A 22,091-nucleotide genomic window follows, 5' to 3' on the forward strand; every position below is an offset into this window, starting at 1 on the left:
AATAAATGTTCTTGCTAAAAAAATCAAACCTGAATCAGATCATGTTTCTCAGTCTAACTGGACTAGTTGGCAGGAAATATAGGGCACAGAAGAACATGCTACACCCATGAGCAGAGAATAAGCAGAACAAAAAATGTGGGAGACCCTAGGGACAAATTAGGTACTTTAGAATAAATTATAAGAAAAAGAAAAGGAGTAAGGAACTTCTAGACTGAAAGAGATTAAAGAGGCTGATGAGTCAAATACAATGAGTGGACACTATTTGAACCCTAATCCAAGTAGTTTAAATAGAATGGGACACAAATGGGGAAATGTACACATTGACAAGGTATTTGGTATTAATTGTCAATATATTTTGGTGTGTCAATAGTAGTGTGATTATGTGTATGTATATGTGAACAAGATCATATATCTTTTATAGACACATACTGAAATATTTAGACATACTGAAATATTACAATGACAAGTCTGGGATTTGCTTGTCCCTAGTAAGAATGGTTCCTTGGTAAGATGGGGATAGAGGGAGAAATAGATGTAACAATATTGGCCATGAATAGAAATTTTTGCTATAGCTGGGTAACAGGTATCATTCTTTGAGTAAGTTTTAAATGGTCCATAATAAGAATAAACAAGAGTAAATTCTCACAATAAGAAAGACAGGTGAAAATCAGATGTGGGAAGCACTCAAGATTCTGGGCAGGGGTCCGTGCAGAGTACATCATAGTAAATGGCCATGGGCAACGGAGTGGGGAAAACTGATTTGGGTCCAGGCTACTTTCGATGCAGCTTGAGGACATCTGACTGAAAAGAGTCCAAGCATGAAAGTACTGATACCATCAGGTCAGAGCATAGTAGGGATGTCTGTGGTCCCACGATAGCCAAGATGATACAGAAGCTCCCAGGGGGCAGAGGACAATAAATAACACCATGGGGAATGAGCCCACCCAGGGCTAGGAAGGGAAAGAAGGAAGCCTGCGAAGCTCATGGAGATGACCGGCCTCCTCCACAGTTCACTTGTGCTTCACTAAAACCAGGGAACGCTAATAAAAGAGAGAGCGACGCTCCACTCTTGCCACCTAGAGATTTTTACAAAACTGCCCTTTCCCAGTGAAGGTGAGAGTTCAGAACAGTGTACTTTAAGGACCTAATCCGGCTCTGTCATCTAAAACTCACCCTCCTCACTTCCCTTTACAAGTTACATAACACCGTTTTGCAAGGGTTTCAAAAAGCTGGTTAGACCAGGAGCTGGCTCTTCAGTTTGTACGTCCAACTCCATTCTGTACCAAAGTTGGGCCCAACCTACATACAGTGGTATAGCTGAACCTACATGGGAGGTGGATGACAGCTTTGTTTCTCAAATTTTATTTTTGAGGGACTACCAAGGGAGCCAGGTCAAAAAAGCCCATATCCCTCAACCCTGCTCTTCATCCAGATGACAATGGACAGGGCCCCAGTCAGCTGGAGCTCTTCATCTCCCCAAACAGTCTTCCTTCTTGTCCAATGAATCTGAGTATGCTTTGCTTTCAGGGAGCACTCTATAGAACAAGTAATGTTATTTTAAACTTTGATTCTCATCTGACCAAGAGCGTGAAATCTTGCTTCTAATGATTGAGTTAGTCTCTACAACTATTCTTGTAGTAAGAATGGAAAAAAGGAATGATGCAGAAAAATGATATGCCAATGGCTTCACAGAGTCACTTTGCTTTAAACACAAATGTCAGGTGTTTGAACTTGAAAGACACAAGTTCAAGAAGGGGCATTTCAGACCTGCTTGCTGATGATTCAAGGGCCTTCTTATTGCAGGGCAGCATGTTATGGGATATTATTTGCCTACCTGTGCATTTCTCTTGCTTGCCTACATTTGAGATCAGGACACTGTTTGTATCAGAATCCAGAAAAGTGTCTGGCAGAATTCAAATATGGCCCAATTAGTGAACATGTGAACTGATGTGAGTAAAAGGCCTGACATGAACAACTTAGAGGGAGAAAGATTCCTTTTTGCTCACCGACCTTCAGAGGTCTCAGTCCAGGGTCGACTGGCTCCATTGCTCTGGACTTGAGGTGAGGCAGAGCATCACGGTGGAAGGATGTGGCAGAGGAAAGGGTGTGGCTCAGCTCATGGCAGCCAGGAAGCAGAAGAGAGAGAAAGGCTTGGGGACAAGAAATGCCTTTCCAGGGCACACCCCCACTAACCTACTTTCTTCTTCCATGCCCTTCCACCTCTAGTTTCCACCACCTCCCAGCAGCCCACTCAGGTATCAATGGGTTAATCCACTCACGAGGTCAGAGCCCGCATGATCCAGTCACTTCCCAAGGTCCTACCTCGGAACATCACTGCATTGAGGACCAAGCCTTCAACACATGAGACTTTGAGAACATTCCAGAACCAAACAATAACATGAATGAGAGCACAATTAACTCTGAGGAAGCTGTCTTTGGGATGTAGAAATCATATATGTAATTTAGATGTTCTTCTTTCAAAATCTCTTCAAAGCAGGATATACATATCTATTCTGTCCCTTAAAGAACGCATTTTTTTAAAACCACACAATCTTCCAATGCCAATGAAATAACAATACTTTCCCTTAATAGCATCATGATTTCAGATATAGATCAATGAGACAATCCCAATGGTTCTTAAAGAGGAACAGCTGTTACTTCAGAGACCACAAAGAATAAAAGTAAAAACAGTTGGCCTGCATTTCCTCCTGCAAGTCAGACTCTTAGGTAACTTGGGACTTGATCTTTCTAAGCACCAAGAGAAAAACGGACTGCCACCTCTGTGCTCAAGTTAGGAGATCTCCCCAGGCAAGTTTAGTGATTAGGATGAAGATTGGGCTGTGTGACAGTTCAGTCCTGAGCAGAGGCTGGTGACCACTGACTCTTGCAACCACTTTGTGAGACATCTGCATGCCATGTGACCCTGTCTCACCTGTCTCCAGTCTGACCACACACATCCTCCACTCTGCAAGGCAAGGGAAGGTGTGAGCACAAGGCCATCATCCTATTTTGGTACAGAATATTTTCCCCTCTTTGAGACGTTAGGTCTTATAAGAGGGCTAGCTAAGCATTTTGCCAGAGGGAATTGCCAGTGATGTTTTGGTGCTGATAGTTGCTCTTATGGATTTCTACATAATTTAAAGACCTGCAACATGAAATGACCTCAGAGACCATGTAGTGAAATTTCTTCATTTTAAAAATGACAAAATTATCACCCAGAGTTCATCATTTACATTGGGTTCACTCTTGGTGTTGTACCTTTTATCGGTTTGGATAAATGTTTAATGACATATATCCTCCACCATAATAGCATAGAATGATCTTTTCACTGCCCTAAAAATCCTCTGTGCTCTGTCTGTTCATCCCACCTGCCCTCAACCCCTGGTACTCACTGTCTTTACTGTCTCCATCGTTTGCTTGATAATCATGTGTGTAGATTCACTGTAATAAAGGTACACTCCAGCAGGGAATGCTGAGAAAGGGGGAGCCTATACTTGTGTAGGGGTAAGGAGTATATGGGGTATCTCTGTACCTTCCTTTCAATTTTGCTATAAAACTAACTAAAACTATACTTAAAAGAAAGTCTTTAAAAATGATAAAACTGAGACTTTGTAAGGTTAAGTGAGTTGACCAAGGTCACAGGGCTGGCTCCCTGTAGGCCAAGAATAAAACCCAGGGGTCTTTTTGCTTTGAGCTTTATGGACCAGGTAGTGGGCACTACCTTCTATCCCATAACAGGAATAAGTTAAGAAATACATAATGAGCATCCACAGTGTGCTATTTCTTAGTAATACAGATAAGAACCTGAGTTGGGAGGTGGGATCCCCCCTTGGTCCAACAGGATCATTCATTGTGTGAGTGGCAGAGAAGTGGGGTGCATCCTGAAGATTCATCGAGTCCTGTTTCCCTGTCCCTCTCTCCCACACCTGCCAGCTCCTCTGCATGTATTGATGCTGCTCTGAACTGGGAAGGCTCTGTCCTCCCAGCTGCTCTTCACTTCCGAATCTGCTCCCCACTTCCGAAGCTGCTCCCCACTGCCCCTTTTGTGAGGTTTCTCTGGGCAGAGGGAACTCTGCACTTCAAATACCTAGTACTCGCCAATAACTCTTGGATAGAATTTGCAAGTTCTGTTGTTACTTGTCACAATTTGGATTAGACTGTGAGCGCTGCATAGTAGGACTGAGTCTTAATCATCTCAGACACAAACTCTGAGAACCAGTTCAGGATATGTGCTCAAAGGGGTTATAGAGAACACAGACCTAACTTGTTTTTTGTTTTCGTTTTTTTTTCCCTAGAGAATAGTCCGAAACCAGAAAACATAAGCCAGAAATAACTATGGCTTCTGCAATAAAACTGATAGAATACATTGAATATAGATTTAAGAGTTCTGGTAGAACATAAACTGTGCATCATGAAGATATAAATTATCTTCTCCCCTGACTTTAGCAAAATGACTGTCAATAGTATTATACATCTTCATTGTTTTAAACCTGTTAGTAACCATTAATAATAACAATGGCACCATTTGCTTTAATAAAAGAAAGGGTCTGGAGATGTATTTCAGTTCAGTATACAGCACTTGCTTAGCATGTACGAGGCCCTGGGTTCAATCCTTAGTACTAAAATAAACAAGTAAATAAATAAAATAAAAGGAAAAAAAAAGCCTTGCATTTTTAAAGTACATTTTGTTTCACTTTATGGGTTTCAGTGAATTGTATTTTCCCAAACATGAATACAAACATTTGACCTATTATTTTAATTTATAAGTAACTGATAGAAACATATATGTACATATACCAAAAACATGGCTACCCTACATATGACATCCCAGAATTTAATAATTGTACAAGGTTTTTGATTATTTCAACAGAAAACACATTTATGCAAATTAAGGCATATTGATTACAATCTGGTTTTTGAAAATTATTTATTTTTAAAATTGTAAAAATTCAGAAAATGCCCAAGCTTAACATTTTAATAGGGATGTTAGTTTGCTAGGTTATCTTTTCTTTAGTCACCTTAAGGATCAAACATGAAGCAATGAGGAATGTAGATCTGTTTAAAATATACAAATACTTTTATAGTGATAATGTGATTCATTTGGTCTTCAAAAATATTGGTTAAAGAAATCAAGTTTAAAAAGTATTGGGGATATAACTCAGTGGTAGAGCATTTGCCTAGTATGCATAAGGCCCTGGGTTCAATCCCCAGTACTGGGGGGGGGGGGAAATCCAGTTCAGTTTAGTTGGAGGTAAATGTGGTTATGTCCAAGGCTGAAATTCACTCTGATTTTGGCTGCAGATTATACTTTTGTGGCTGGAAAAAATTTTCTTCAATAGCATTGACTAGTTCATTCAGTTCCTTCTTTAGCTGCTCAGGATCACTGAAAAATAAGGAGGAAAAATCCAGATTAATGGATTATTCCTAAGAACATATTAAAAGCTCCCTTCATGGACCAAGTGGCATGAAATCTAACTTTAAGAGAGGGACTAAATCAGAAAAAAAAAAAACAAAAAAAAAAAAACCAGAACTCCAGTGACTATTCATGGGAACACATTTGTTGACTTAGGCAGAAAAATCCCATGAGACAACATGTATTATTTTCCCTAAAGGTTTTTCTAAGTTCTTGACTATAAACAAAGCTAGCCCTTGCTCTTCTCCTAAGATTTTTCAAGAAACACAAATTTTGGCCTATCATCCCTAAAAGATCTATAGTGTCTATACCTAAAAGTGTAAGTCTTCTTGATCCCAATTGCTATTAACTCATTTATGAATGACAGTTCTGTGAAGACCTCAGTGTCCCAGGCTTCAAATATTCCTGAAGATGCTTATCCTCAAGCTATGAAACCGCCTTCCTAGAATGGACTCAGGTGGGAACCTCCTCACAGGTGCCTGCAGTCAAATACCAAGAAATGGGCCCCCGGTGTTTTCTTATTATTTATCTACCTCCAGAACAAAATCATCACCACTAAAGTATAAACAAATCTAGGGAAAAAAAATCTAGGGCAATTATCATGCTAAGAAAATCAAGTTTTCAAGGATCAAATAGGGAATATTTCTATGCAAACCATTAGAAAGTAAACAACAGAAATAAATGGACTCACAATTAAACAGGTTTCTAGCAGCTTATGGAGTCTAGTGAGTGATTCTAAGCACTTAAAACCACAAGGCTGAACGTGAAAACTAAACCCTTCAAACCATCACATTTTCCATCAGTCAATTACTTTATATTTGATTATCTGCAAAATTTATATGCAAAGTTTATTTGAGTGGAAATGGCAATTTCTGTAATTAGGTAAAGTCATTTTTACATTGCTATAGCTAGGCAGTACGATTAAAACAATCAATTTCATTGCCGACATTGATTCTGGCTGTACTCCGGTACTGGTTAGGTGCCCTTGGGCAAGTGGCTTAGGTTCTCTTAGGCCCAGATTCCTCATTTGTAAAATTGAGATAAAGACTTTACCTTCTCAGGAGAGTTGTTGTACAGATTGAGATATATTATATAAAGTAATTAGCACAGAACCTGGTCCAAAGACCTCAATAAATGTAGCTATCATCATAATTATTTTTATCCCTATTGGCAACATGTACAGTAATTATGCTTCATAAATGCATATGAATTATAATTTTTTCCTTCTCCATAAATGTGCTTTGAAGAAAATAATAGTTCTCAAGAAGGTAAACAATAATTATATTTAAAAAAACCCACAAAACCGAAAACTAAAACTCAGTGAATTTACTACTTTCTTATTTATTAATCAAGTTTGTTTTTAAAGCTATGGCACATTTGCATATTGATTCCTTTCCACACCGATTTGTAATGTTTCTGATATTGTGTTTCTTCTGTGTAGGGGAAAAAAAAATCAGTACTACTGCATATGGCTTACTGATACTGTAATTCCTAAAACTAAAGTTTTGTCTTTTTTTTTTTTTTGTGTTTTGCCAATGTTTTATTAAGAATAATTTTTTTTATTGGTTGTTCACAACATTACAAAGCTCATGACATATCATATTTCATACATTAGATTGAAGTGGGTTATGAACTCCCAATTTTACCCCAAATGCAGATTGCAGAATCACGTCGGTTACACATCCACAATTTTACATAATGCCCAATTAGTAATTGTTGTATTCTGCTACCTATCCTATCCCCTACTATCCCCCCTCCCCTCCCCTCACATCTTCTCTCTCTACCCCATCTATTGTAATTCATTTCTCTCCTTGTTAATTTTCCCATTCCCCTCACAACCTCTTATATGTAATATTGTATAGCAATGAGGGTCTCCCTTCATTTCCATGCAATTTCCCTTTTCTCTCCCTTTCCCTCCCATCTCATGTCTCTGTTTAATGTTAATCTTTTCTTCCTGCTCTTCCTCCCTGCTCTGTTCATAGTTGCTCTCATTATATCAAAGAAGACATTTGGTATTTGTTTTTTAGGGATTGACTAGCTTCACTAAGCATAATCTGCTCTAGTGCCATCCATTTCCCTGCAAATTCTATGATTTTGTCATTTTTTATTGCTGCATAGTACTCCATTGTGTATAGATGCCACATTTTTTTTATCCATTCATCTATTGAAGGGCATCTGGGTTGGTTCCACAGTCTAGCTATTGTGAATTCTGCTGCTATGAACATCGATGTGGCAGCATCCCTGTAGCATGCTCTTTTAAGGTCTTCAGGGAATAGTCCGAGAAGGGCAATAGCAGGGTCAAATGGTGGTTCCATTCCCAGCTTTCCCAGGAATCTCCAAACTGCTTTCCAAATTGTCTTACTGGGGCTGAGGTTGTGGCTCAGCGGTAGAGTACTTGCCTGGCACATGTGAGACACTGGGTTGTATCCTCAGCACCACATAAAAATAAATAAATAAAATAAAGGTATTTTGTCTGTCTACAACTAAAAAAAATTTTTTTTTTAAAAATTTTGTCTACTATTCCTCATCCTAATCACTAAAATGTTCCATTTTTTAAATTAAAGTGTGAGAAAATTTCACAACATTTTAAAAAACAACAGGACACCATCTATGACCACTCAAACCAGGATGAGGAATCCCCTTTTCTGGAAAATCTAAGTCTGGAGCACTTTATAGAAGTGTATTATATAGCACTTGTTTTTCTCTAAAATCATGAAAAACCATGTAAGCTAAATGACACTTGGGACTTTCAGGCAAGTTTGAATTTGTCTATGCTTTTGCCCGCAGTTATTCAAATACTAACTTGTTGTTAGTTTGAAGGTATTTTGTAGATGTGATTAACCTTTTAAAACCAGTTGACTTTAAATGAAGGAGTGTATCCTAGACTATCTGGATGAGTCAGATCCTAAAAGATATTAAAAGCTTTTCCTGAAGAATTTAACCTGTGACTGCAACTTGGACCCATGCCTAAGAACACTAGCCTGCCTTCTGGAGAGTTGCCCTATGGATCTCAAATGTGCCTCACCAGCCTCCAAAATGACCTAAGATAAATCCTTGCAATAAATCTCTATTTTATTGGCTATTGAAACCCTCCTTACTACAATTATCATCTAATAACATTGGGATATTAAGAGAGTGGCCTTGTTCCTAGAAGATACATATTGAAATATTTGGGAATGAAGTCTCATTTGAAAGTATACTTTCAAATAGCTCATAAAAAATATATATATATATATAACATATAGTGAGAGACAACAAATACCGCAAGATGTTAACAAAGCCCGTGTCTAGGTTGGGGTCAGCAAACTACGCCTCATGGCCTGTTTTTGTAAATAAAGTTTTATTGGGATACAACAGTATCCATTGCTTTGTGTATACAGTTGATTCTGCACTGCAATAGCACAGCTGAGCAACTGCAGCAGGAACCACCCAGGCAGCAAACCTGAGGTGTTCACTATCTGACTATTTACAGGAAGTGTGTCAACCCCTGTCCTAGGTGAGGGGTATGTGGGTTTGCTACATTATTATTTTGATATTTTCATGTCTGAAAATGTTTAGGTGTTAGAAATTTTGTTAAAGTTAATATTCCATGAGGTCATACTCAAATAAAACAAAATGCAAAAAATTCCAGGCATACAAACTACCATCTGTGTTAGTAGGCCATTTTTCTTCTAAAAAGCTCAAAATGCACTGTTGTAATGATACTTAAACGTCTTGAGAAAGTCAAATCCACGGTCCATTTGTGTGGGTAAGAAACCTATGTCTTCATTCTTTCATGGAATCGCTGTTAAAAGATCCAACTCAACTTCTTGCTGTCTGGGTTGTATATTATCACAGCACTCTGGTGTATTTTCCTCAATCCCCCATAGTGGACTGCCATCTTGATTTCTCAGTAGTAGGGTTTATTTGAGAATCTTCAAGCTGACTGGGTATATGTGTTTCCACCAATGCCTATTCTGTTGTATAGGCCCTTAGATTATTCAGTCTGAGAATTCACACATTTGCTATATAAAGTACAAACTTTGTCAAAGATTTATTTTATCCTCAAGGATAAAACTCTAATGTCTCAGTCTTCAAAATGACATACCTGAGCTCTATTTGTTCAGAACTCTCAGCAACCAAATTAATTTTAATCATATAAATTATCTTTTTAACACTGCCACTGTTTTCAAATTTAGCTTTGAAAGAGGTCCACATTTGAAATAAAAAGCTGGACAAAACTAAAATCATTGCTAATAAAACTGCTTTTAAACACCAAGACTTGGTGTCAACATACCTTATATATAATCAAAGATATGATAAATTATTGTATAGTGGTGTATTAAGAATTGTAATGCAAAATAAATAAATAGGAAAAAAGAAAAATAAATAAATAAACACCAGGACTTATACTTGAAAGGATTTTCTATTCTAAATGATTAGCAGGCTATAGAATTCTATGAATACATAAAATCCATGATATAAAACATATTAATAATATTTAAGCTTCTTGGTCATAGATTCACTGCTGTTGTATACTGGGTAGGCTGGTGTTTTGGTTGAGCCAGGATGTTCTACTTACTGGCCAACATTTCAATAAATATAATACAAGCACAGATTTTCAGTTTTTCCATCAGCCTGTAAACAAATATTTGAATTGAAGTCTAGTCACTAAGCCATGTGAAAAGTTTAAATAGTTTATAGTCTTAAACATTATTGTTGTTATTAAAGGAAAATATTCTGAAATACTGAATACACTTCAAGGATATTGAAAAAAGAGAAGACAAAGACAGGGAGAAAACAGATCCTTAAACTGAACTGATGTTCATTTGGAATGATGCCTAGGGTTTGAAAACCTGAAGTAGGAATGAGAATTACAAAGAAATGTCTATGGAAGACCATACTCAGTATAGTAACAGACAGCTTATTATTTAACCACAAGGAAACACTGATACCTATACAATACCACGGTAAAATGTTGATAATCAAGGATTGTTAAATGTTTGCTTAATGGTTGAGTTTTTGCCCCAAAATTTAAAATTAAAACTGACACTTGATTCTGTTATTGGCATAATCTGGATATCAAAATTACTCTTTCTACTGAAAAATTTATGAATTCTAAATACAGAAGAAATATATCCAATAAAAATAGAGCATTCAAGTTGAGACACACTGTAAGTGCATATACTGAATTAATTTTGAAGACTGTCAAGTACTTTTTTAAAAAAATGTAAAACATCTCAAAAATTGTTTATGTGGATTATATGTTGCAATAAAAATATTTTAGATATATTAAATTCAATATATTATTAGAATTAATTTCACCTGTTTTTTTTTCATTGTTTTAAAATCTGGTTAGCAGAAAGTTCTTAACTGCATATATGGTCCATTTTATTTCTATTGGGCAGCACTGGCTTAATGAACCTTTAGAAAAAAATTGTGCTGATTCTCCATCATATCCTGAATAGGGAAGTGCCAGTTAGCTCAGTATTAAGTAGGTACACAGTAAGTACCATATTTACCTGTGCCTAGGACACTTTGGTTGGAAGGTGTCCACTTCAACTTTTTGCTGAGATCACAGAAACCTGACCCTGAAGCCACTAAGCCCTCAGCTCTTTAGTGGCAGGGGCTCTTTATTCCTGGCTCAAACCTGTGTAGATCCTCAAGGGTATTTATTGAGAGCATGTGGAAGAAATTTTAATTAATTATATCAGAGACACAGGAAGACTGTCCCTTTTTCAAGAAGAATAAAAATTCACGGATAGCAGTTACCAATGAAAATACTCAGAAAAAGGAAGTTTTATTACTATAGCTGAAATTAGGGATGTGATTTTTCCCACACAAAAGGTAGGAGAGAAATAAGTAGGTAAGAAAGAGCACTCTTATCCCTGGATGCTCAAACAGTTGCTACTATCACATCATTACCACAATTTCCAATTAAACTACACACTAGAAAGATGAAAATTTTAATTTCATACTTGAACTGAACCAACTAGGAAGCCTGGGGAACGAAAGTCCCATCAGCTGCTACCGTGTCATACCTGTTTCCAGGGGGTGCACACAGCTCTGCGTAGTACTTGATTTTGGGCTCTGTTCCGCTGGTCCGCATGGTGGCCACACCTCCATTAGCAAAGGTAAAGGTGATCATTTGGCTGCTTTTGCTTGTAGGAAGAACCTAGGAATCAATTTACACACATTGCACATTTAGCAAGTAACAAACCAGACTGATTTAACTAATATTCTCCCCTGGATAAGCAAGAAAATAAATGTCAAACCAATAGACTGAATATTTTTGAGGAAATCAGAAAATGTTCTCCATGTGAAACACATAGTAAGAAATTTAGGGTGCCAGTTTTTTACTTCCCTAGATCTACTGTTACAAAGCTTTCATTCATATTAAAGCATATCATTTCATAAGCAATGAACTTAAACATATTAATAATGTACTACAAAAAAAATTAGGCCATATCTCACTGTTGCTAAGTGAAATTTTACCCAAAAAAAGTCTATAAGATTTTTTATTTTTTGGTATTGGGGATTGAATCTAGGAGCACTTTACCACTAAACTACATCCCTAGGGTCTCGGGAAGTTGCAGAGGCTGGCCTTGAACTTGCAATCCTTTTGCCTCAGCCTCCCAACTCACTGGGATTAAGGTGTGTGCCACTGTGCCCAGCAATTCTTTTTTTAATATAAAGTTTTTGGCATATGAATTTATAGTTGATAGCTTCCCAAATTACTAAAATTAGAGTGGAAGTATTTTCAGAAACATACACATAAGGGCAAACAGGAAAAGAAGAGAGCAGTTGATGGGTTGCCAACCAATTGTGGAAGTCAGAAAACAGATGGAGTTGCAGAACTGGGGTGATGGGACCCGTGCCAGTGACATCGTAGTTCCCTGAGCAGGAGACACAGACAGGAAGCAGTTGGAGTGTGCATGCTATGCAGAATCCCAGCCAATCTCAAGAACTGGAGGTACCAGGTACACAAGGTATGAGGCAAGAGGGGAAAAGGTGGGCAGTGTTGAAAAGAAGCTACTGGATCCACCCAGCTCCATACCCCCAGCCCACATGGGCCAGGGAGCCAGCTCTTCTCCGTCCCTGCAGAAGATGCTTCAATTCTCTGGGGCCTGAACCAGAACGTCTCAGAAGCGGGGAACCAGGCACCATGGAGTGCAGGATATGGTTAAAAGGGATTAAGGTCCTCAGCCTTCCCCCAGCATGTTCCAGGGCCTTGGCTTAGAGCTTTAAGGCAATCCACCAGGCTTGGACTTCCCTGGAGCAGCCAAACAGCCCCAGATGAGGGTCCCTGTTGAGAGCCACAGCCAAAGGGGCCCCAGCAAACTTCCAGCTGCCAGCAAACTTCCAGCTGCCGGCTGATGATTGGCTCACAGTGGCCCCAGCAACATCTAGCTGATTGGCACCTCCGCGGTGATGTTCATTGGGCTGTTTCCCTGCCCTTCAGACTGCCAGCTGATGATTGGCTCGCAGCGGCCCCAGCAACATCTAGCTGATTGGCTCCTCTGTGGTGATGTTCATTGGGCTGTTTCCCTGCCCTTCAGACTGCCAGCTGATGATTGGCTCGCAGCGGCCCCAGCAACATCTAGCTGATTGGCTCCTCCACGGAGCTGCTCATTGGGCTGTTTCCCTGCCCTTTCAGACCAAGGATCTGCTCATTGGGGGACTTCTTTGGCTCCGCCCACGTGACCCAGCCAATCGGCCTCAAGAGCAGGAGGATTGTGGGAGGTGGTGAGGTTTGTGTGGGTGAGAGGCTTGTGGAAGCCGGTGGTGGCAGTTGGGCTCTGAGGGTTTTTTTCCTGAGGAGCTGTTTTGCTTGGCGTTTGTAGTTCTAAAAATAAAGTTAGTTTCTTTTGACAAGTGGCTCCTGAATTGTGCCCAGCCAGACTGTGGCATTTGGTGGCCCGTACGGGGATTGAACCCGCGACCTTGGCGTTATCAGCTGGCAGTCTGAAGGGCAGAGAAACAGCCCAATGAACATCACCGCGGAGGAGCCAATCAGCTAGATGTTGCTGGGGCCACTGTGAGCCAATCATCATCATTAAAAAAGCTGACTTGCTGCCCAATATCCTTGGAGTGAAGTAAGTCATTTGAGGTGTACACATACACAGAGCTTCCAATCAGCTTTTAAACATTCAAAGGATAATTAGGGACCAGCAGACTCCTGGGAAAAACACTGGAAAAATGACAATGTCCAAAACAAATAGGGGGAAAAAATCCCAAAAGAACTTTCAGGAAATAAAGACGATAGGGCAGCAGGATCTATATTTTTAAAAAGGTATAACTAACATCCTTAGAGAGATTATATATGGCATATATAAAACAAGAATAATAGCCTGCCATTTTGAATGTTAGAGTAAGGGCTGAAATAAACAGTCAACAGAAGCACTGAAAGTTAAAGTTGAGGAAATCTCCTCAAAAGTAGAGGAAGCCTGGGTACAGTAGGGCAAACCTGTAATCCCAGTGGCTCAGGAGGCTGAGGCAGGAGGATGGCAAGTTCAAAGCCAGCCTCAGCAACTTAGCAAGGTCTTATGCCACTTAGCGAGACCCTGTCTCCAAATAAAATATAAAAAAGGGCTGGGGATGTGGCTCAGTGGTTAAGAACCCCTGGGTTCAATCTCAAATATTCCCCCCACCCCCAAAGTAGAGGAAGATAGAGACAGAAAACAGGAAAGGAGGGGCTGGAGATGTGGCTCAGCGGTAGCGCGCCCGCCTGGCATGCGTGCGACCCGGGTTCGATCCTCAGCACCACATACCAACAAATATGTTGTGTCCGCCGAGAACTAAAAAATAAATATTAAAAATTCTCTCTCTCTCTCTCTCTCTCCTCTCTCACTCTCTCTTTAAAAAAAAAAAAAAAAAAAGAAAACAGGAAAGGAAAAAAAAAATAAGATAAGTAGAACGTGCATCCCGGAGAGCCAGAATCTGTCTGGAAACTCTTCAAGGAAGTGAAGTTATTTTACAAACAACCAACAAGCCCCTTCCTCAACATATAACCAAGAAAACTTAGAAGAAATAATTCCACAGACCAAAACAGACCCACCAAGTACCCAGAGAAACAAACCTACTTCACTGAGAAATCTTAAAACATGAAGTTTGGAGAAAAGTTCCTAAAATCTTCCCAAAGAGGGGGGAAAAAAAAACCCAAGTTGCAAGGAAGTGACCCGATATGGCCTTAATACCCGGTGTGCAGCATGCTGGGACCCCGACCATTTGGAGGGGATGAGTGAGTGCCACTGTGACACCCACTAGCCAACCAGCAATGGGCCCGGCTTCCAAAACTGAGTCAATTAAGCACAGGCAGGAGTGAGGCATTTTCAGAACTAATCCCAAAAATTTCTATCCTATTCACTTTTTCTCAGGAAACAATTAGTGAATGTGATCTAGAAAAATAAATATAGAAAGAGGAAGACATGAGGTCAGGAGCAAGGGACCCAATGCTGTCAACTGCATTCCCAGGACTACAGCTGTGCCCTCGACCTAGAGAGCAGCTGGGTGGGCCCAGATGGAGGGATCAAGAGAGGCCAGGAAGGAAGCCACTGGAAACAAAACAGAGCTACAGAAGAGCTGAATCTGTGGGATGTGTGACACACACTATTGGGAGGTATCCAGAAAATTTGAGAACAACTGGTAATAATTACATGGAAATCCAGGCATATAAGGGGACAGAGCAACTATTCATTACAGGGAACATGATTTTTTATATAAATTATGGAAACCTAATAAAAAAATACACTGCTCAGCTAAGCAGGCTACTGTAGTTACTAGTCATAATGATAGAAGCTGAGAATCTGATTTAACCAGCAGGGTGAGATGTAAATTTACTGTGAGGACAGAGAGAGGGAGAATCAAATGTGGGAAATGAAAGAACTAGATCCTTATCTCCATGATAAAACATTAATAAAGTCTAACCCCGATAGTCAAAATATCACACTATTTAGAAATTTGGTGATAAACTCCAGAAATACCAACTGAGAGGGAAGTGGTTGACCCAATGTTTCATCATAACTATTTTAATTCTATTTATCTCTTTAAAAATTTTGTGGGCAGATGAAAATAAGATACATACAAAGGTAAGTATCAAAGAAGACATAACATCTCATAAGGATATTCTTACACTTCTTCTCCCAACCCCTGGCCAGAGTTAGCAACTCTTCCTGGCTCCAATGGAGGAGTCACAGGGTGTAAAGAAGGTGAACTCAAGGTTTTTCAGCTCACAGTTCCATACATTCAGAGAACAGGGTAAAATTAACTTTAAAGCAAGTAGTCAAAGCCAGGAGGGACCAAGGGAGGCTATAATTCCAACTACTTGGGAGGCTGAGGCAGGAGGATCTCAAGTTTGATGCCAATCTTGGCAACTTAGAAAGATCCTGTCTCAAAATAATGTAGAAAAAATGGTACTGGGCTGAGATTTCATCTCACTCCAGTCGAATGGCAATTATCAAGGATACAAGTAATAACAAATGTTGGCAAGGATGTGGGGAAAATGGTATATTCATACATTGTTGGTAGGACTGCAAATTGGTACAATCACACTGCAAAGCAGTATGTAGATTCCTCAGAAAACTTGGAATGGAACCACCATTTGACCCAGTTATCCCACTTCTTGCTATATAGCCAAAAGATTTAAAATCAGCATAATATAGTGACGTGGCCATATCAATGTTCATAGCAGCTCAATTCACAATAGCTAAGCTATGAAACCAACCTAGGTACCCTTCAACAGATGAATGGATAAAGGAAATGTGGTGTATATACACAGTGGACTATTAATCAGTCATAAAAAATAATAAAATTATGGCATTTGCCAGTAAATGGATGAAACTAGAGACTATCATAAGTGAAATAAGCCAATCCCCCCAAATCAAAGGCCGAACGTTCTCTCTGATATGCGGATGCTTGGGGCTGGGGATATAGCTCAGTTGGTAGAGTGCTTGCCTTGCATGCACAAGGCCCTGGGTTCAATCCCCAGCACCACACACACACACACATACACACAAAAAAAATTACACTAAAACCAAAGTCCACATGGGAAACTAAACTGATACGTGGATGCTGACTCACAATAGGTGGGGGGTGGTGAGTGGAGTTTCACCAGATTGCTTGAGGAAGGGAGGGAGGGAGGGAGGGGTGAAGGAAGGAAAGGTGGGAATGGGAAAGACATTAGAATGAATAGACATAACTTTCCTACATTCATATATGAATACATGACCAGTGTAACTCCATATCCTGTACAACACAAAAAAGGGAAGTTGCATTCTATGTTCGTATGAGGTCTCAAAATAATTCCACTGTCACATTTAACTAAAAAAAAAAAACAAATAGAAAAAAAAAGAAAAAGGTCCTGGGGTGTAGCTCAGTGATTGAGTGTCCTTGAGTTCCATCCTCAGTACCACACACACACACACACACACACAAAAAAAAAAAAAAAAAAAAAGAAGAGTAAGAAAAGAAAAAAAAAAAAAGAAAAGAAAAAGAAGAAATGTAGTGGTTCCCAAAGGGTAGACTGACTATGTCAACATCTTCATCACATGCAAATTACTGGCCCCATCCTAGACCTGCTCAATCAGAAACTCCGGGATGGCCCCAGCACTCTGTGTCTCAAGGAGCCCTCTATGTGACTCTGATGCTCCCTCAGCTGAGAACTGCTGATAGAAAGCAAAAGCTGAAAATCCAGAGTCCATAAATAAATAGAAAAGATTTTAGTTGATAAAAATAAATGTTACTCACAGCTTTTTTATCAGGTTGGCTGTCATCATAGCCAGTTGTAAGATCTCTAATGGCAGAAATTTCAAATTTGCCACAAGTTTTGGGATAATTATTCTTCCCATCATAGTTTCTCAGGTTTCCAAATAATTTTTTAATGGTATCTTGATCGTGGCAGATGAAATATGAAGCTTTGGTAATATGGTAGCCATACCTATCCAAAAAAATTACAAAGTCATACAAAATGAGAAGCACATAATTCTGGAGAACATATACACAATATGTATCAACCAGTATACTCTAAAATAAATGAAACAAATAACCATAACCAACTTTAAAGAAATAATCTAGTATTTAAAAAGAAGCCCAATGTTTGGCATGGTGACACTAGCCTGTAATCCCAAATACTGGGAGGCTGAGGCACAAGAATTATATATTTGAATTATACATTTGGTCAGCCTTGGCAATCTAGGAGATCCTGTCTCAAAAAACTTGCAGGCAGTGCTGGGGATGTCACTCAATGGTAGAGTGAACCTGGGTTCAATCCCCAGTGCTACATACACACAAAAAGAGGTCCAACAATCTGTCTCAGGGATCACCAAATGCCTTCCTGGCCTTCACACTATATTTATAAATTAATATTGTTTTATTGGAACACAGCCACACCTCGTCCACTACTTTGTGTGATATCTCTGGCTGCTTTTGCACTCTTATAGTCAGAGTTTGGTACTCACTACAAATACTAGAAAGATAAATTATGAATACATTTAATTTTTCTTTGACCTTGGATACTTAAAATCACATTCTTCAATTAGCTATTTCTGCAACTAAGGTTGTCATTTAAGAATAAATGCAATTGCAAATGAAATTATTAATTAGTGGCTTAAGTACCAAAAGGAAAGGTGATCGTTTTTTTCATAAGAAATAGAACACATCACCAAAGTAAAAGCATTAGAAAGAATGTTAGTGTCTCATGCACAAGAACACAATAAAACATTTAAAAATATTACTCCAATCAAACAAAGTCAATAGAAACTTACTCCACATAGATGGCCTTTAACTGCTGAGATAGAGACAAATTCTTTGTTGCTAGAAAGCTAGCCAACTCTGCACTTATGACAGCAGCACTGACTCCATCTTTGTCCAGAACAAAAGGGCAGCACATATATCCTGCAGAAACACATGTCACACACACACCCTGAGCAGTGAAGTCCCTTATTATACCATGTCAGGCTGCACGTGCGGATGCATCCTGGCTATTGCATATTAGAGGTGGTATATTTACCACCATATGGCTAAGAATTTATGCTGGGTGCGCTGGTGCATGCCTGCAATCCCAGTGCCTCTGGAGGCTGAGGCAGGAGGATCGTGAGTTCAAAGCCAGCCTCAGCAAAAGTGAAGCACTAAGCAACTCAGTGAGACCCTATCTCTAAATAAAATACATAAAAATATGGCTGGGGATGTGGCTCAGTGGTCAAGTGGCCCTGAGTTCAATACCTGGTATTCCTCCATTCCCCCCAAAAAGAATTTATCCTAGTTCCTAGCACAAAACAGATCTTCAAGCAGTCTTTGTGGAATAACCAGTGAGATTTTCCCTCCTCGTCAAATGATGCTCATCAACTAGATTCATGTCAAGTCCTCCCAGGTCATATGAAATTGGTTCTAATTGTTTTAATCATTATCTATCTCTGTCTTCTCTCAAACCCAACAGCTCTTGATAGTCACACAATTTGTCTTGACACCTGGCCTATATGCCTATGTGTGATTCCTCAACTAGAACTGTCAGTTGCTCTAGGCCAAGGTCAGTGTCATCCATCTCTTTCTGTCACTGAGTGACAGATATACAATTAATAAAATATTATTTTTAAAAAAGCTATAGGAGGCTGGGTTTGTGGCTCAGTGGTGCAACGCTTGCCTAGCATGAGGCACTGGGTTCAATTCTCATAAAAATAAATAAATAAATAAAGGCATATGTCCATCTACAACTAAAAAAAAAAAAAAAACAAAGAAAAGCTATGGAAAAACAATTCTGACAAGAATACAAAGGCTGAGCTACTACACTTCATTCAATTAAATAAATGACATGCATTAGCTGCACTGCAGGGAATATACAGAGGAACAAAAATAAAGCTAATGTGCAAAACCTTTTACCAAGTTAACAGCTAAACAATTTCTGGTGCAAACATCTGATAGTTCGTGTTTCTAGAACTAGCTCTCCTTTCTGTTTGTATATACTGACAGATTAGGACAAGGGTCTTCAGTCATTCTGGGTCATGGTTTCCCGTGACTATGACTTTGAGGGGAGCACCAGAGCAGTGCCTTCCCCTTGCCCTGGACAGACTCAGCAAACATCTTTGTTTGCACTTTTGCAAGGGAGTGGACTCAGGCTGGGTTCTCAAGCCACCCATAGCCACATGCATAATGTTCTGTTTTCGGTTGTTGGCAGATGGCCTGATTATTTGCAAGATATTTCTCTTTGTTTTAAAAAAAAAATGAGATGCCAATTTTGGAGTGGGATAGTTTCACATTTGATCTGAGCAACAGAGAAGCAAAGTAAACTGTGTGCTCTTATTTCACTGTGGATCTTTTGAACCCAAGTTCAAATCTTTCATCTATTTATATCCTACATATTAACTGAGTCTATGATCCTCATTATTAGTTCTTACCAATAGCTTCTTCAAATGCAAATAAGACAGTCTTCCCCTGGTCCATGAGTTGTTTGGCTCTGTTTCCCATCCACTTAAAGCCAGTTAATGTTTCCTAAAGGGATAATGCAAAAGAAAAAAAAGAAAAAGTCTTAGGATCTCTATGAGACAAAGAAAGGAAAATGCATGGATGAGTCCCACCAACACCTTACCTCAAAATGAAAACCCTCCTTTAAAGCAATGGCCCGTAAGATTTTGGAGGAGACGGTGCTGGACAACATGTATATGTCTTTCAGGGCATTGCGATCTGGGTTCTTCTCTTTCCAAGAAGTAAAAAGCCACCAGCCCAAGAGGGCCCCCAGCTCATTGCCGGAAAACACTCTCCATTCACCACTGAAATAAAAATTCAACTTTGTGATCTTAAGAAAGGCATTAGAAGCCAGCAGAATAGGACTATCATGCAGATAAGGCCTCCCTGTGCTTTCTGCAAGACTATCTTAAAAAACACATTGGAAACATAACGACTGCCGCTTCACAAATACATGAGCAGTAACCGTGTACCGGGAAAACAGTCCATCTCTGAAGACTGAACAAATTGAGCATGTCAGAGATGACACACAATGCTTTATTTTAACTGCAAAAACTTAGGTTTTTGAAACATAATAGACCTCCTTACTATTCCTTTGTACAAATTCAATGGCCAAACTTGTCTTAAACACTGTGCCAATACCCCACAGGTATTGCCCTCTATTTGTTCCATCTAAATTCAACATTTCCTTGAAGATCCAGTTCCTTAGGAGACCCACTGACAAATACTGAGTCGTGAAGCCGGCACTCAGCAAAGTACTTTGCCCTCGTTCGGCACTGAGAGAGTTACATCAAAATCAATTATAAAATGAGGGAGGAGCACAAACAGCAATTTCAATCCCAAATACACACTGTGTTGATTTTCCCTGCATAAGGCTTGTCAATGATGTGATCCCCCTGCCCTTGAGAGCAGTGTCTCTTTCTAAATTAGAGGACTCCACAAAAAGGTTCTCTTGAGATGATTTGCAAAACAAATGCAAAATAAATGGAAAATGTTTTCCCTTGGAGTTAGCCTCCCCAGGAATATATTATTGCCAAAAATGTTGTCCTTTATAGTTTTCATTATATGGATAATCACAATTCATTTCACCTGTCTTGCTTTTCTGCCACAGCAAGTCTATCGGCATCTGGGTCGTTGGCTAAAATAATTTTGGCCTTGGTCTTGTCAGCCAAAGCAAAAGATAAAGTCTGAAAAAGAGTATGAAAATTTAAATATTATTGAAATCAAGAAGCAAGCATATCCTACTTTTTAGAAATGTTCAGTTTTTAAGAGCTAAAAAGAACTTTCCTTCAACTAAGGCTGAGTTTTATTTCTGGAGCTGGTCTTTCTTGGGTCAGATAATATCTTCCTAAACCAGAGGTCAAATAATGGGAGATAGTGTGTGGCCCATACCTGCCCTGTGACTCAACCTGCATGTGACAGGATGTGTGTGGCTGGACTGGTATTTCCCAGCATGCTATGTGATCAGCACCACAAACAAACCAAAGTAAACTGATTCTCAACGTCACTGTTACTTAATCTTTAAATCTGTTGTATGAACCATAATTTAAATAATACTCTTTTACATCAGAAAAATGACAATTAAGGAAGAACAATCATTACAACAACAAAAACTCCATTCTATTATGATTACCTTTTGACATTAAGGAAACAAAGTACATTAAATTTAATTAAAACAATATTTAGATTTCAACTCTTACATTCTGGCTCTAAAGTGTCTAATTTGAAAGTTCCTTTAAGAAATTAATGACTAATAAACACACATATTTCCAATGATGAAATTCATTTTTCTTTAGCACAATGAAGACACATAAAAATTTTAATTTTACTTGGTAGTAATAATTTTGAAGATTAAAGGCAGGTTTCATAATCTTAAAAATTTAGGTTACCAAGACACCTTTACCCTCTTCAGGATTCGGGTATTTGACGGTTGGAAATTCAGGATCGGGGTCTTTCTGTTGAGGAACAGCCTCAGGAGGAACAAGGTCAAAAGCCTTGAAAGCCAGTTGCACAAAGTTATGACCCACGCCATGGACGGAGGTGTGCACAAATTTCACCTTGGTCTCCCTGTTTATACTCCTAGGATCAGACACATCATGGAAAATGTTAAAGCTACAAATATGACTCTCAAAATACAAATATGACTCTACAGATATGACTCTCTGGAAGGTTTGCCAAATACCAAGGAGCCTTATTCTTCAGAATGTAAGAAATTAATGCAATTTAGGATGTACAAGAAAAGTGA

At 39.0% G+C, this 22,091-nt stretch overlaps 1 protein-coding gene across 1 annotated transcript in view; it reads right to left on the reverse strand.

Moving 5' to 3' along the window:
• Positions 1 to 4,728: 4,728 nt before the first annotated feature.
• Positions 4,729 to 22,091, reverse strand: part of Pgm2 (phosphoglucomutase 2) — a 32,759-nt gene continuing 15,396 nt past the window's right edge. Inside the window, exons 7-14 of the mRNA XM_026385908.2 lie at positions 21,736 to 21,925; positions 20,936 to 21,033; positions 19,971 to 20,151; positions 19,780 to 19,873; positions 18,154 to 18,283; positions 17,138 to 17,327; positions 11,434 to 11,567; positions 4,729 to 5,383 (exon numbers count right to left, since the gene is read on the reverse strand). Coding sequence (XP_026241693.1) covers positions 5,281 to 5,383; positions 11,434 to 11,567; positions 17,138 to 17,327; positions 18,154 to 18,283; positions 19,780 to 19,873; positions 19,971 to 20,151; positions 20,936 to 21,033; positions 21,736 to 21,925 — 1,120 coding nt within the window. The 3' untranslated portion in view covers positions 4,729 to 5,280. The remainder of the gene's footprint in view (positions 5,384 to 11,433; positions 11,568 to 17,137; positions 17,328 to 18,153; positions 18,284 to 19,779; positions 19,874 to 19,970; positions 20,152 to 20,935; positions 21,034 to 21,735; positions 21,926 to 22,091) is intronic.

This window comes from Urocitellus parryii, chromosome 10 (assembly GCF_045843805.1).
Source record: "Urocitellus parryii isolate mUroPar1 chromosome 10, mUroPar1.hap1, whole genome shotgun sequence".
NCBI classification, from domain to species: Eukaryota; Metazoa; Chordata; class Mammalia; order Rodentia; family Sciuridae; genus Urocitellus; species Urocitellus parryii.